The sequence below is a fragment of the Colias philodice genome, chromosome 6 (assembly GCF_061535455.1).
Source record: "Colias philodice isolate Cphi_HAF_F1 chromosome 6, ilColPhil1 Martin Lab GWU primary, whole genome shotgun sequence".
Classification (NCBI taxonomy): Eukaryota; Metazoa; Arthropoda; class Insecta; order Lepidoptera; family Pieridae; genus Colias; species Colias philodice.
Window position 1 is genome coordinate 605,918 of NC_143091.1, and position 18,098 is coordinate 624,015.

The 18,098-nt window shown below is 31.4% G+C and overlaps 1 protein-coding gene and 1 long non-coding RNA gene across 3 annotated transcripts in view; one reads left to right on the forward strand and one right to left on the reverse strand.

Moving 5' to 3' along the window:
• conu (Rho GTPase-activating protein conundrum) overlaps positions 1–18,098 on the reverse strand; it is a 76,722-nt gene that overhangs the window by 30,823 nt on the left and 27,801 nt on the right. For both annotated transcript variants that reach the window (XM_089695999.1, XM_089696000.1), the window contains exon 2: positions 16,723–16,867. In XM_089695999.1, coding sequence (XP_089552125.1) covers positions 16,723–16,867 — 145 coding nt within the window. The remainder of the gene's footprint in view (positions 1–16,722; positions 16,868–18,098) is intronic.
• On the forward strand, positions 12,819–14,091 carry LOC149487412 (uncharacterized). Its single transcript, XR_016315713.1, has 3 exons — positions 12,819–13,180; positions 13,307–13,368; positions 13,443–14,091. It is a non-coding gene; the product is annotated as an uncharacterized LOC149487412 (long non-coding RNA).

Here is an 18,098-nt window from a genome sequence, read left to right on the forward strand (position 1 = left end):
AAATGTATTTGATGTGAAACTAATATTTTTTATATATTTATTGAAAGAACAAAACATAGGACATATCGCAGAATCGCGTCTTAACAAAACAAGTGATAAAATTGTCCATACCTATTAAAAAACTATTATTTTAAAACTATCTGTAAAAAGGTCGATGGGAAATAGTTTGGAAAACCATGAAACGATACAAATTCGAAGTAACGACTGATAATAATTAAGGCAAACGACCTAACTCATATTAGGAAACTAGAATGAAATATTTTATTATATTCTTTAACAATATTCAAATCTATCAAATTACACGTATGAAATACATGTATATATGAAAAAAATTAACACGTCATATTCATAAGAAAAAATACTCAAATTCATATGTCTGTGTCCGTGGAAAGCAACATGTTTTTACATACATCTTCACTTGTCAAATGTGCCTGTCTGTATTAGATTACGGATAACTAGAAAAAAATAAAAGTTCAGAATACAGTTTCTCTTGACCATCATAGACCACTAACATCTAAATTGCAAAACACGACATTCATCATTGTTTGTTTGACGTGATATTTAAACATACAAACGAACTTTTGATTGGCGGTCACATCATTGTGCAAGTTGATTGATTGTAATATAACGAATAGGAACGTCAGATTAATACATTTTTGTTCCATATTATATTGGTTAATGAATTTTAACTCAAGTGCGTTAATATGTATTTTAATTCACAAATTTGAAGAGACATGAATAAACTTTATTAAATACGACAGTTAGATTATTTTATATTGTAAAGTTAGTGACCTGTTCTATCTAATAAATGTCCTTCGTTCTAAAACAAATTTTGTGCTAAGAATATCATCTTATTACGGATTAATAGACTAATAAGTAATAATTGTTTCTTTGTTTCCAATAGTTTCTTATCACAAAGTTTTCTAACTGAAATTAACAGGTTTATCTATAGTTTTTAGTGCATAACGCCTTATTCGTAAAATTGGTTCATTGTCTATGTCAAATAGACTATGTTCTCACGCGAAAGTGGATGTGTGTGGGAGCCACATTGTCTGTAGATACCTTGAGCTGGGAACGTCTGAAGAATGATTATTTGTTGATCTATTTCTATTTGTTTTAAAATATTTAAATAAAATACTAATACCGCCAAAATAACATCAATTATTTAAGTAAGAAGAAACCTAATGAAAATCTATATATACTAGTAATATTATAAAGCTGAAGTTTGTTTGTTTGTTTGAACGCACTAATCTCAGGAACTACTACTACTAGTCCGATATGAAAAATTATTTCGGTATTATAGATAGCCCATTTATCGAGGAAGGCTACAGGCTATAATATATCATCACGCTAAGTCTTTATTGTCTTTGTCTGTTATCTATTTTGAAATATATTGTTATCAATTAACATTTAAAACATGTATTTAAATCCTTAATTGTCACGCATGTATTGTTTATTATGTACTCAGCTACCTACTTATTACCGTAAAGTGGCATAATTTTAAATAATCGTAAGTATCATTGATATTAAAGTAGTACATATAATTACTTTATATGCATAAAGACTTCCGATGCAACGTGATTGTAGACATGTTTTATAATATTTATTTTTTATTAATTTGACAGTTTAATGTACCACACCAAGTTAAAAATATTTACAAGTATACAATACACGGATTGATACAGTACATAAGGCGTAATATAAGGCATAATATAAGCATTAAAAAACTATAAATAAATCTACGTAGGCTCTACAGTTTATTTATTCAAAACATGAAGAAAAAGTGAAGAACCAGTTGATTATACCTTGATGAGGTATGCTGCATATATGCATTTCACATACCTAACTTTCAGACAAAAATGTAACCAATTGTAAAATGTTACTAAGAAACAAGCTATACAACAAATAAACATCTTATTCTATGTTTAAGAATAAACAAACAAACCAATTCACAATTACCTTTTTAGCAAAATTTATTTAACAGTTACGTCGTTATTTATAGTACACTGTACAACACATTAATTCAGGCGATTATATCATATTTCCACACTAAATCACGACTTCATTTGAATAGAATACAAATTATTTCTAGAAAACCATAAATAACATAATACATATAATATTATGTAAATCGTTTCAAAGTTCAGTCATAAAATATTTAGCTTCGAACTCGTCTAACCTAAACTTATATTTGGATAAAAATATGTTTAAACAAACATATGGTATTTGATGATATCATCAAACATAGCAGTGTCATAAAGAATACAGTTGGCGTAATGATAATAATTAATTAATCCTTGAATCTTGATAATCATTATTTTGTCATATAAGTGTATATTCTGTTATCTGTACTCTCCAACTAAGTACGAGTAATTAATGAGTACGAGAATATCACTATCACTACATAGTATAAAACAAAGTCGCTTTCTCTGTCCCTACTCCCTATGTCTCTTTGTATGCTTAAATCTTTAAAATTACGCAACGGATTTAGATGCGGTTTTTTTTAATAGATAGAGTGATTCAAGAGGAAGGTTTTAGTATGTAGGAAATTTATCAGATTTTAGACAAAGCGGGCGAAGCCGCGGGTTGAAAGCTAGTTTTACGATAAAGACGACAAAACAATTGCAATCTAATAAAAGTATACATCACGAAATTACGCTCTCATGTTCCAGATTTTTTTTATACTAGAAGCGCTTGACCACAATCTCGCCCTATATGGAAAGCTAAGATAAATTAAAGAATTAAAAATACAATACGAAATCCCGGATTACTAATTATGTATTCCGTAATTCTCTTTCTCAAAGTATAATCCTGACAAGCACATTATACGCCTAACTTCCTCTCCTCATTAGCAAACGACAGTCATTTCAACCGGACATCCTTATACTTTCAACATCAGGTTATCGCACCCTTGACAAACAGCCTTGAAGTGAAGATTATGAAAAATACATTAACATAATATGTATCTGATGTTATGAAACTAATAATTTCTTAGAAATTCGTATTTTTAAGCAGTTGCGTATACGAATTCTTGCGATAAAATGTGTAGAAATAAAACATTGTAATGTTTACGAGGTTTGAATAAATCGTCTTTTTGCTTCATTATCTCGCAATTCTTATTTACTGTAGACCATAATATAAAAACACATTAATAAAAAGAGAATTAATTCTAAACATTTAAATGTACGTCAATCGTAATAACAATTAATTGGTATGATACATTCTTATGCTATCTGCATCATACAATATTCAAGTGGAATGTCAATCACGTTTTTATTGGTTGTTTAGATTGAAGTCAATTTTATAATCATTATTCTTAATTTTCTTATAAATACCTGTTACGTCATCGAAGGTAGGTACATGACTTTGTAAAATTACACGTTTTAAAAAGACGCAATAACTGTGTTATCAAGGTGTGATCCGTTTACATTTTACTGTTTTCAATCTACTTTCAATACTACTGAATGTTTTTTTTTCATATATGATTGTACTAATTAATATTTTCTCTCCTATCTCATTTTGTTCATTATAATTAAAAAATAATTTGGAAAATCCAAAAGTGCACGCCTCATAATTTTTTTTTAATAAATATTTATTAATTATTATTTTTGTTTATTTAATAACAATTAAACCACATTGAATCAGACCCTGAAAAATGAAAGGGTTCTATTCCTGAGCATACTCAAGCGTAAGAGAAAAAAAAAGACTCGATTAGTAAAGTATTTCGGTCGCTATCGTGTTAACAAGAAAAAGGATCCGCACATACAGACACACGGACGTCCAAGACAGAACTTTTTTAAACTGTTTTTTAACTAGTTTAAATAACAAAAATGACATCAAAAATATCATGAACGTTAAAAATAGTGTTTTTTCTTAATATGTGTGTGTATGTATTATCTTACAAGTGCAATGTATGATACATAAAGACATTTTAAGTTTGAAAAATCAGATGTTTTGCGAAGTGACAGTAGTACCCACCTCAACGCTTCGCTTATGAGGCGTGCAATACACGTCATCGTTTGGCGGGAAATAAAAAAAATCCAGGGGCAACAGATAATAAATAGCGTGCAAAATCAGGTAGCACCAAGATGCACAGATAACACACACAATACGTCATTGTTTACAAACAATCGATGACTCTCACCCACCTCTCACCCGACAAGTCGCTGATGATAATGCTTTTCAGGGTTACTCAGAGACTTACAAATATGTTTTTATTTCTTCGGTATGATTTGTGGTATTTTTTAGGGTTCCGTAGCCAAAATGGCAAAAACGGAACCCTTATAGTTTCGTCATGTCCGTCTGTCCGTCTGTCCGTCTGTCCGTCTGTCACAGCCGATTTACTCGGAAACTATAAGTACTACAGTGATGAAATTTGATGGGAATATGTGTTGTATGAACCGCTACAAAAATATGACACTAAATAGTAAAAAAAAGAATTGGGGGTGGGGCCCCCCATACATGTAACTGAGGGATGAAATTTTTTTTTTCGATGTACATACCCGTGTGGGGTATCAATGGAAAGGTCTTTTAAAATGATATAAAGTTTTCTAAAAAACATTTTTCTTAAAGTGAACGGTTTTTGAGATATCAGCTCTCAAAGTCGTAAAAAGTATGTCCCCCCCCCTCTATTTTTATAACTACGGGGTATAAAATTCTAAAAAAAATAGAGGTGATGCATGCTAATTAACTCTTTCAACGATTTTTGGTTTGATCAAAGTATCTCTTATAGTTTTTGAGATAGGTTGATTTAACTGTAATTTATTATATTTGCTGCTACGGAACCCTTTGTGCGCGAGCCCGACTCGCACTTGGCCGGTTTTTTGATCTTGTATTTGGGGATTACGGGTTAGCGTGTAGGCAAGCTAGCCGTAATGGCAGATTTTGTTAATCTCTAGTAAGCATGCTCAAATATTTAAAACACATAAGTTTACCGGTAAAAGTCATGGATATTTTGGTTTAATTAAAAAAAAATGAAAAATGCCTTCGTATATAAGGTACTCATTATTATTAAAACTTTAAAATACAAGGTGGAACCATATTACTACATCAATAAGCAATTTATGAGAAAGTGAATAGATGCATTCTAGATGACAAAAATATTCTAAAAAGTGAAAACAAAAGTTAATTTATTTATTCCTAATGGCTGCCGTAACAAATTTACATAATGTCTATAACGAATCGAATTTTAATTACTTAACGATTAAATTAAATAAGTGATAAGAGAATATATATATGGAAGACGGTTTAAAAAAAATACATTTAATAAATAGTAATAAAAATTGTAGTATTTTTTTATTAGATACTATTAGCTTTTCCGCGACTTCACTCGCCCTTTCCGTAGAAAATAAACTTAACTTAACCTATAATGTGTATTGTTTTATCTATTAAGATTAAATTAAACAAATACTTTCTTTTATATCACTAATAACAGATTAAAAAGTAGAACAAGAGGTTTTAACACACAGTTTTATAGCATCGTAATTTAATTATAAGGAAAAACCTATACTTCGAATAAAGACCTTGATATAACCAAGGTTCTACATTACCCATTCACCTTAAATTTAGATCATGACACTGTGATCTAGGCAATTAAATTTGTTCCGCAAACAAGGTCCAATATCTAATGTTAACTGAGTTTAGAACAAGTTTTTGTGTTAAGTAATAAATTTATAAGTAATAGACAATTTTGATTTGGAGGCGTTTAAATCGGTTAAGCTTTTATCTTTTACCTTCGTCTATTAAATTCAGAATAATACAACTTGATCCATTACTTTTCATTTCTTATCTATAATATTAAAATTATTCGTTAAGACTTCACTTTCTTTGTTCTTCGTTTACGTTTTCACGCCTCTACCATAGGCATAGACTAACATTTTTACCACAAATTAAATTCATTTGGATTTTTAACTATAATAGAGGATCATGGATCTCACTGCTGTTAAAACTGTTCCCATAGAACATAATTATTTTCTCTATGTCGGCTCTTAACGTCCATAGACTAAATTATAGATACGACAAGCAGGGTAAGATACGTCCATCATAGATCCATTAAGATAGTTACGACTCCCACACTGTCAAAAACATGATACAGCAGAGGCGTCATATAATGAGTTACTCGCAATTGCTTCAATTTGAATAAAGTAGGTTGCGCCCAGGACGTGACCACAGATAATTGTAGACTGGTGAGATCATTGACCTTGGAATTTTAGGGTACTGCTACAAATTATGATTTGTGCGAGTCATAGTTTGACTGTAATAACACCACGAGGTTGAGTTTTATGTCTAATACGGTACAAAATGTATGCACAACTTACTTTACTTCATGACAATGTATTAGTATAGAGGAATTTAAGATTAGGAGAACAGGATATGTATATTATGAAAAATGAAAACAAACACACTACACCTGATTGCTGAGTTCTGCATTCATATGGATACATCATCACATTACCAACCTAATAAATTCCCGATAAAATAATATACAAATAATGTGTGTAGTATTTTTTCTGTATACCATTTCAAATTGCAAGTATCTGCCTTTTAAGCAGTTCCTCTGAAAGGCACCACTGAAGAATGTATGGAACGAAAGAATGTATGCAAACATGAAATGCATGCGGAAGACTCCATATTTTAATCTACTAGAAAAAGCACTTCCTACATTTGCCGCAATATATTCAAAGAACAAACATTATGAGCTCGGAATGAGAGCGATGCTATGAATCTTGTTTTGTTTGACATTTTTTGCGCTCACAGAATGTAACGGTCTCTAGCGGGATCCCTTCAACTTGACCCTTGTGATGATAATTAAATAACACGAATAGCATTATCTGATGCTTGGGTAATCTGTACATTAGATGTGGAATGTTCTGGAAGGTTCTAGACGGTTCTAGAGGTCAGAACGTAACATAAGCTGAAACTACCCAAACTTTGACTCCGTAGCGTCTTACTAAATAGATATTAGTTAATGCCAGTAACGCAGCCTGTATGTTTATTTGTAACGTTTTAAATTTTAATGTCTCATATTATGTAAAGATGAGAATAGAATTCAATATAGATACCTATAGTAAGTACATAATGGAGATCTTCTTAGGAGTAAGGCAAGTTATGGTCCCAAAATAACATTTATTATGACAATTTTCTTTTTCTCCTTCTTTTTTCAAATGGCAACTCCCGATCCCAGTGAGGACGGATTCTGCCAATATGACAATTTTAATATTGTGCGCAATTAAAAAACTAGTTGTGGAAAAATAAATGCGTTCTCTATTGATATACCACTTAGCTGTGAAATATGTTTACATAACCACTAATATTTATTTAAAACCAAGTTTTACGCGTTTAACCTTTGCTCTTAGGAAATACCGGTGATCAGATAATATTTACTGATATATACGAAATTGTTTGATTTGCGAAATATTTTTGGAATATATTTCATCATAAATATACTTATGTTTATGATTTTTTTATATACTCAGCGACACGTTTGAAATTTTAAGACTAAATGTCGTATGAATGTAATGAGTAGATAAACGTGCGCGTCGTCAAATAATTAACGAAGTTTTAACTGGATTCTCTCTGTCTTTATACCTGAAGGCTGAAAACTATCTGCGGTAAAACTAACCCCTACATTCTTGTCAATTATTAATTTATTATCAACAAATTACTAAACACCAACCAGTATTACCATTCGTATGAAAACTCCTAGAATCAATATCGACCTGCTAATTTTCCTTTCACTGTCCAGCTCTTATTTTGCTATTTTTATCAACTTTCTATTTAATTCTCTACGTGATAGCAAGTATTACGTATACTAATGGCAATCGAAATTATAGCTGTCACTCGTTAGAAACTTGTTACTTCATTATACGTATAAAAAGTCAATTAACTCCTTAACTACTGAGTCACAGAATCAAATATAATGCTTAAAATAATTATATACCACAGAACACACATAACTAGACTGTGCAGGCGCATCAATTTATATGAAAAGAAATTGCTACGTAAGTTATTACCTAAATAAATTATTACATAATTAAGTAAATCAACTGATTGATCTGATTGATCTATCGATAAATAAATAAAATTATTAGATATTTTTAAAATACTCAAAAGATTGCATGTGTCTTCGTATTTCATTATAATAATACAACAGTGTACTTATCTTAACGTCCGCGTCATCTTAATTAAACTACCTACATATTATAACGTTATACCTAAGCGCATAATGTATATGATTTTATTGTATCTTGCATCTTATATATATGACACGGTTGGTAACTGCATTTAGCTTATCCAATTAAATCTATGGTATGTTATAATTAATAAACAATCTATTCAATAAAAGTGTATGTATAGATATTTACTGTTTGTCGTCATGGACAATCAATACGAGATTGATTGTTATAAAAATAATCAACAATGACATGATATGCCTTGATTAGAATTATCACAACTCTAAGTGAATAGCCGCATGATTACTATCTTCGGTATTTATTGATGAATTTTCTGTTTCTATGCTACACATCTCGATATTATAATTTCTGAAAATTCAAAATATGAATATTTTGATGATGATGTTTTCCCTTAAAACATCTTCTTATTATTGGCATTTCTCATCTATAATTATTAATCTATCAACACACAATCTGTAGCAACTTGAGTAGCAAGGATAAAACTTTCTCAGTTCCTCTAGAAAAATCTTACTAAACATATCGTAAAATTGACGAAAATAAATATATCGAAATGCAAACGATATTCGCAATATATTGCAAAAGTCTAGCGGTATCTTCAGCCCGGTCATTCACCTGATAAACACACGGTCATAAATTAAAATTTCGTTGACACTTCGCTTTCATCACTCGCAGGCAAGATTTGTTGGAAGAACATTAAAACAGCAAGTACCCTAATGCATATTCATTATTTAGTTTAAATACGTTTAAAATTTTAAATAAAACATGTAGGGACATTTATACATATATTATATGGGAGATCCATTATATTCCCAGATTAGGCATATTCATGAATTCCAAAAATAATACAAATAAGATTATAAAGAAAAATAGTTAGAGCACCCATTTCAAAGAAATATTATCTTAAAATATGGGTATGCACAAACAGAATGAATTCCTTTTTAAAATATAATTGCAGTTAAGAAATAACAGACGGTAATCCGTAATATTAATGTTTAATTTACATATCGATGACTCAATATAGAAATAACTTTTATTTTAATAAACTTACCTCTAAATAACAACTGATCGGATCTGTATTAGCCCAAAGGCGTGTGAAGCCGCAGGCTACTTCTAACACGTCATATATTTTACGAAATTTCACCATGCCAAACCTCTATCAAAGATCACATAGTATGGTAATTAATCTCTATTACTATCGGTATACGAGCTCAGTACGAATGGCCATCAAAATTATTACAATGTTGATTGCGTAAGTTGGATATAATCGACACTTCGATGAATAGATAGTCTTGTTACGGGGTGTACACACTGTGCAATTTGTAAACAAGTAATAAATAATTATTAATTACAAATTATTTTTAAATTACTTTTATATTGAATCTATGGGGATTTTTATTGGATAAATAATGTCATATACGATCGTGCTTCTTTATTGAAATTTTCACATAGGTAGATCAGTCAACATCAAGTCATCTATAGAACCCTAAAACCTTGTAAATAGTAATCATACATCACTTTGATATCCATTACACAACGCAAATTATAAAGGTCTGCACTATTCACTCGCACAATTAAAACTCATGGATAAGTATAATAAAATAAATATAATTGTTATGTATACCTACTTACTTAATTATTAATTTGAATTCAAAATTGAATTTGTACCTACCTACTACTAATAGAATCTCATTTTAATTGAATGTGTATTCAGATCTTCTTGATTACTGAAAATCACAAATTTTCGAATATCAACAATTATGCAAAAATAAGCTTTTTCAAAATCTATACCTTTATTGGCAGGTTTTCAATGCATCTTTTTTATTTTATTTTTACGTCTATAGCTAGAAGTTAGAACAGAAGCAGGCATATACAACAAGTGAATGGCCGTCTTTAGACCTGTAATGAGGCAATATTCCAGATCACTGATAACTTGGAGGCTAATGAGGCAACTCTACTTTCTAAACACATGCTTCGGATAACCTTGAAAGAGTAAGTCATCTTTCATATCAGTTTCATTGCTGTTCAGAGGTTTTGAATACAATTAGGTACATATATTTGTAACCTACACCTCTTTGTTCATATCTTTCCAAAAACTGCGAAATAAATGTAACATCTTGCGCTACAGAGAAACTGTATTTCAAGAAACGAAAAAAAAAGCGCATATTTTACGTTCTTTTTTAACACTGGCAACTAGTAAAACCTCATTCCAATCAGCACTGGCCGGTTGCATACCATTAAAAAAAAACAAATTTTCGCTACCACCATCCGACCTTAAGGCGAGGTCACACGCGCGGACACACGGGATCCCGTTACCACCCGATAACGGACCGCTGCGCTCGAGTAGTGATGCACTTCGCGAATCGATCAACTGACGTCGTGTTTGTGTACCAACCTGTGCGATTGATTGGACCACAGATAATGTAACACTAGTTTTGTACCATAGATTATTATTTATAGATGTCATAGATAAGACAAATTTTATAGGTATTGTTATAGCTCAAGACGTGTAAAATCAAACATAACTGTGCGTCGGCAAAGACGATCACCCACTGGTTCAAAAGAGCAATTATGAAACAGAAAATATAATTTCAATTTAAATTATAGTGGTCTATAATAATAGCGTATATCCAGTTATCTATTGTCAATGCAAATTGAAACCAGAGATTATTAGGCCAATGGCCAACTTTAAATATTGGTCAATAATAATACAATCACTATTCAATTGCATTGTTTACATTCAACATAACTGTAAAGTGATTGTCACCTACTAGTGCATGAAAGTAAATGAAATTAGGTGTTAATATAATTTTGTCACTTTTTTTTACGATTTGAAATTGCGTATTGTGTGTGCTTTGATTTAACACATTAGGAGCATGCTAGTTTATAAGATCGAATAACAAATAAATCTTATTTTCTTTAGAATTTAAAAAATTCCTTTCATGAAGGATTTAGTTTTATTTATCTACTACTAGCGGTCCGCCCCGGCTTCGCCCGTGGTACATAATGTTTACGTTTTCTCTACATATGAACCATCCTCGTACTTCAAGGAATATAATAAAAAAAGAATTATCGAAATCGGTTCAGCCGTTCTCGAGTTATGCGCTTACCAACACATTTTGCGATTCATTTTTAGGGTTCCGTAGCCAAAATGGCAAAAACGGAACCCTTATAGTTTCGTCATGTCCGTCTGTCCGTCTGTCCGTCTGTCCGTCTGTCACAGCCGATTTACTCGGAAACTATAAGTACTACAGTGATGAAATTTGATGGGAATATGTGTTGTATGAACCGCTACAAAAATATGACACTAAATAGTAAAAAAAAGAATTGGGGGTGGGGCCCCCCATACATGTAACTGAGGGATGAAATTTTTTTTTTCGATGTACATACCCGTGTGGGGTATCAATGGAAAGGTCTTTTAAAATGATATAAAGTTTTCTAAAAAACATTTTTCTTAAAGTGAACGGTTTTTGAGATATCAGCTCTCAAAGTCGTAAAAAGTATGTCCCCCCCCCTCTATTTTTATAACTACGGGGTATAAAATTCTAAAAAAAATAGAGGTGATGCATGCTAATTAACTCTTTCAACGATTTTTGGTTTGATCAAAGTATCTCTTATAGTTTTTGAGATAGGTTGATTTAACTGTAATTTATTATATTTGCTGCTACGGAACCCTTTGTGCGCGAGCCCGACTCGCACTTGGCCGGTTTTATTATATATAAAGATTATAGTGCCTATTGCATTAGGTTACATTTGTAAAGCAGCGCAAGTGTTACGGTAGTCACTTCTGACTTCATGGTTAGTAGGCACTCTAATATTACTACATAGTAGCAATTTATGACATTTTAAGTTTCTGCTATACGTAAGTTATTCAAGACAAAGGTATCCTTAATACGTTGATAAAAATTGTCCAAAAAAAATTATGTTTGATTGTACAGCGAAAAATGCTTAGTCAGTGGCTGCCAACTGCCAAGCTTCTATAGTGTTTTGTATACTACTGTTAAAGCCTTACATATTCAGCAAAATTAACAATCCTTTTATCTGTGTCCCACTAACATTTGAACAAAGCCCAAGGAAAGGCCAGTATTCTCCGAAACGTCCGGTTTTCTCGCCAGAACCTGTCGTAGAGCGGAATGCGGGCTCAAGGCTGATGCGAAAGCCGATAAACGAATCAAAACATCGATTTGAATAATCGATTCCAAGGAATATCGATTTCCGATTTAGGGTTGGACGTTAGTTACAGTTATGCGTTGAATTTGTGACTTGTTATTTAGATTTAGAAATTGTTCCAAATTGAAGCTATAAAAAATAGATCTTATTAAGAGTATGTAATTAATGGTGTTAATTAGCAATCCGTGTGATGCAATCAAATAATTACAAGAATAGAAGAACAAGATATTACTATTTACGTTATTTAAGGTGATGAATTAATTTTTCTAACATTTACGGCCCTTTTTAAACCTTCGTAATTTTTATATTATTAAAGTTGTCGTGATGAAAATTCTTGACAAGAAAGTTCAATAGTAACACAATACGTCTACCGTTTTAGAAACATGATTCCATGATATTTTCTCGATAAAAAAAAATACAAAGTTCTCATTGTTATTTTTTTTTAATCTCTGGCATCTTCAAAATAACAAACGTAAAGTTACGACTTTTTGGATATTAACTATAAAATATACAACCTATACGTCTATCGTGTTAGAATTTTGAAATATGCGATGGTTTTGAAATAAACAAGAAATACTTGAAATTAGCGCCTGACCAGCCAATATAGCGAGAGCCGCCCTGTACCTTCCTACCCCGATCGCTGCACGAGTCATTCCCGCTACGGCCGTCACACGGGGAAATTGTGTCGCTTGCGCAATCGTAAAAAAGGGTGACAACACGATAAGACAAAATGAGACAAATGGGGACAATAAAGAAAATAAGAAGAAGAAACATAAAGGTTGGAGGAAAAAGAATGCTTACAATTGGAACAAATTAATGAAGTAAGTTGGTTTTATTTTAAATTTGATGATAATTGTATTATAGACGATGTTTGATATGTACCCCTGTTTTAAGTACATAACGAATGTGTAAGATTTTTTCATTTATAGCATAAATAATCTTTTCAGAAATCCGGAATCCAGAAGGAAAATAAACCCACTGATTGTTCACAATGTGAACCCACTTCTTCGTAAGTACCTTTATTCAGTCAAAAATGTATGTTATCAACGCTCTACTGGTTTTATCGCATGATTCCATTTTTAGCAAAAAGCAACAAAGTGCAAAGAAATAAAAAATCATGGTGAACTTAGTGGAAGTATGGTGGATGTAATATGGAACAGGAGCTCATTGGAGTAGTAGGTATTATATTTAAAAAAAATACGAAAAAATTTCAAGAATTTCTTAGTAGGTGGTAGATAAGTATGTTGTATAAAGAATTTGATGTTGATATTTATTTCATTTATACTTACTACACCTGTGCGGGAAATTGCTTAGTACTAAAACCGGTTTATATTCATATTTACATAGTAATGTGAGTTTTCATTTCGAAAAATTTTGTGTAAGTATATTAAATTGAGTTCCTGGGTGATCTGGAAACACAATTGGGCCCGGAGGATGGCGCTGCAGTCACTCCTCCTAATCACATGAACCGATTTGGATGAATATTTGTGTGCACATTTCATTGTTGTGGGATGATTGGTTGATTCGTTTTCACATTAGCTAATATTATGTATTTTTGTTGTTAGAAAGTAAACTTAATTTAATGTTTATAATACATTATTATTGGTATAAATAAGCCAGTGTTCGTCTCACATTGCTGTACCTGCCTACCTATCCTACCAGGGCCTAACTTTGTTCTGGCTATTTTATTTTGATTATTTGTAATGAATAATTACAATTATAATAGAGTGCAAAAAATAAATACATGCGTCAATATATTTTGTGTTTTTTTTTAAACAATTTTTTTATTTAAAAAAATATCAGTCCGACCGCGGCTTTGCCCGCGTGGAATTAGGTTATATCGTGAATCCTGTTTTATCCCACAGAAGTGTTCAGTTCGGATAAAAAGTATCCTATGTGTAAATCCAGGCAATTAGCTATATTTTATCAAAATTGGTAATGTAGTCTTGACGTGATTAAGTAACAACTAACAAAAAAATATACAAATTAACATCCAAAGTTTCGCATCAGTTTTACTGTATTAGCGATATCTTCCACTCTTGACTTTGACTGAGAAGAATTAGGGTTTATAACTTCTTTCAGAAATAGTACCTTTCATTTCTGGGCATGATGTAATATCTACGTCAGCATCAAATTCTATCTAAATCAATTCAGTAGTCCGCTTAATTAGGTACCATTTCATTTTTTCAGAGTTACAATATTTTTTGTTATTTTAAAGATTATTTATAACCTGTATTATTTTGTAATAAAGTAAACATTACGAAATAATAATTATTAATAATGTCTAAGTAGTTGTTAAAAAGAAGATAATTTTGTGTTTATAAGCAAGAAAATAAAACCAATAAATCAACAATTAAATATATGTATAACAATATTATAACTGTATGACGACTCCATACATGTTTGTCCCGAGTCGGCCAGCGGCAGCGCGGCGAGTATGCAAGAATGACTTCGCGGACACCCGAGTTCGCGATAGCGAGCTATTAGACTCCGCCCGCCAAGCAGTGGATTTTTTTTTGTGTATCGTCTTAAAGTACCTAGCTAAAATATTCATTAAAGACGAGAAATTGCAAAATTTATTTTTTTATATCTTTTTGCAGCACACAGACGTGTAAAAACTAGATTGTATAAGCTAGATTTAAAAACATAATTACTAAAGCACAGTTAATATGCAAATAATTACAACGCAATATGGACTAATGTTTCCTGTGCACATGTTACCATATAAGAAAAAAAAACTAAAAAATTGGTCAATGCAATTGACGGACGTCTTGCAAGAAATTACAAAACTGATATGAAGTATAATGAGAGCATTCGGATGTTTTGCAATTAAAACTAGCTAATAATTTGTAATGTCGTAATAAAATAATTAATTGTGTAGATATAATATTATTTTTTAAAAACAGGTTACTTTAATTAGTAGGTATTTAGTAGATGTCGAAATATTTTGTAAATTTATCAAAAATCTGACTTTAATGGGCAGAAAATACAGGGTGTCCCACTGTTGGTATACTAAGCTCAAAGGAGGTTATAGTTTTGCATACGCTGAGTACGTAAAAAATACTTATAAAATTCCAGACGCAGTTTTTTTTCAAATAGATGAATTCTTAAAATTCTATGTGTACACCCATAACAAGCAACCCACCCAGGTTTGCTACCAGCACGTGAGCTATCGTTTAAGATTATGTTTTCATAGACAAAATGCTCACATTAGCGAAGTGGTATATGCCGACTGCGCGAAGCTAGAGAAGAAAATAATTTGGAAAATCCAAAAGTGCACGCCTCATAATTTTTTTTTAATAAATATTTATTAATTATTATTTTTGTTTATTTAATAACAATTAAACCACATCGAATCAGACCCTGAAAAATGAAAGGGTTCTATTCCTGAGCATACTCAAGCGTAAGAGAAAAAAAAAGACTCGATTAGTAAAGTATTTCGGTCGCTATCGTGTTAACAAGAAAAAGGATCCGCACATACAGACACACGGACGTCCAAGACAGAACTTTTTTAAACTGTTTTTTAACTAGTTTAAATAACAAAAATGACATCAAAAATATCATGAACGTTAAAAATAGTGTTTTTTCTTAATATGTGTGTGTATGTATTATCTTACAAGTGCAATGTATGATACATAAAGACATTTTAAGTTTGAAAAATCAGATGTTTTTCGCGAAGTGACAGTAGTACCCACCTCAACGCTTCGCTTATGAGGCGTGCAATATGGATTTTCAGGAAAAATTTGGCAAAAATTTTTTGATGTAATTTTGTTGCTTAAGTATTTTTTACGTGATCAGTGTATGCAAAACTACAAGTCCCTTCGCGCTTAGTATACCAATAGTGGGACACCCTGTATACACAGAAGTTTAAATTTAACTTTACTTCTTGAATTCCTTCAAATATTATCACAGAGGTCATCTTGCTAAATAATTGCATATATTTAAGCGTCTTTTCATAATTTCAACACTAATGTTTCGTTTAAATTATGTGCCAATTTGTCAAAGTGATTAATTATTGATTACCACTTGTCCAGCTATGATAATGCTGAATATATTATTATTTATTTATTCTTGATTATTCAATGCTTAAATTGTTTGAAAGTGGCTATATAATAATAAAGTATTTAAATTTTTCATAGCTAATAAATGCTTTACATGTGTATATATTAAGGTCTTTATTTAAGACTTATCTTTGTACCTAAAATTTAAATAAAAATTATTGAGTTTATACTTATTTATTACCTGTACTTCAAGGCTCAAAACCGTACAAATAACTTCTAAACCAAACATTTTACAAAAACATCATCCTATTACTTCCAAAAACAACCCTACCACCTAACACACAGAACACACTATCCCTTACCTTCATAATGGTTCTCATCATCATCAGTCTGAGCTGCTGTGCTGATCTGCCGGCAGAGGTCCTCATACTCCGCCCAGTACGCCGCCAGGGCGGTGGGGTCCGGCGCCCGCGGCACCGGCAGCGACACCCGAACCTCAGGGGATTCCTGGAAACATAACTAATATAATATCTGGAAGGTTGGAAATTTGATAAATGTAGAGGTAAAATGGCATTTGCAACGTCAATCGGACCTCGAAGGACTAGGATAAAAGAGTATAAAAGGCTAAAAAGTAGGGGTTTTTCAAAAAATTGGGAGGGTAGAAAAAAGTTATCTACATAACACGTAGATCAAAATGGTATAATGATACGATTTTTACGTTTTTTCATTGTTCATTATTAAACATTTGTTAATCAACAATAAGTGAAAATCTTGTTTTTAAATATTATGGCTCATCGGGTGAGAACTTTTCAGCATGCGCCTGCAACATTCTAATACTGAGGTTTAACTTAACTGCGATCATCGTGTCATAGAACAAAAAGTCTGTGCCATTTCCTTCGTCAGAGATTAAAAACATTAAAGTGTAAGAAATGCTAGTCACTAATACAAAATCGATTTTATATAAAAGATCCTTGTGTTACATTATGTAAGGCCAATGCATATATTTTACAAAAAATATTATCATCAAAGTAAAGGCCGCACCCCATTAATGACGTATCTGCGAAAATCGACAAGGCCTTTGATAAATTGCTTGCATTAATTCGGTTTAAATTAATGACTTAAGGCTACATCTTAAATTAACTAGGTGTGGTCAATTGCGGAATATTTTACACACCTATGAATGTTTATTTGAATAGAGTTACAAAATTGTGCGTGGCGTTGCAAAAATTTAACCAAGAGTTGCCAGTTTTGAAAATTTTAACTCAAGACAAATATGTTTATTTCGTCATTTGGGAATCTTATTAAAATTACACATAAAAATGTCATCTCAGTGAAATTATAAATGATGAAATTTACAAATCTTCCAATGTGGAATGTTTAATGCATGATGTGTTTTTACGATGTTTGGAATGTTTGTGAAATTAATCACGAAAGAAGAATTAACCAATCTCTTTTAATACAGTTAATTAATTTTAAAGGACCTTGACTCTGTAAACAAAGTTCAAATTCCTTCTATAGACAGTTTAAATACAGATTAAAAATTCATATTTATGTCAAGACAAATATTTTACACATAATTAAGAACAGAATAACAGAATGTTCAGGTTACTAATACAACTAATTAAGATTTCTGACATATTCATGTCCAACGAAATTGAGAAAATTTAATGAAATCATGAACGCAGCGTAATTACAGATTGCATGTATACGTCAAACTACTTAAAAAGTACCGCTCTTA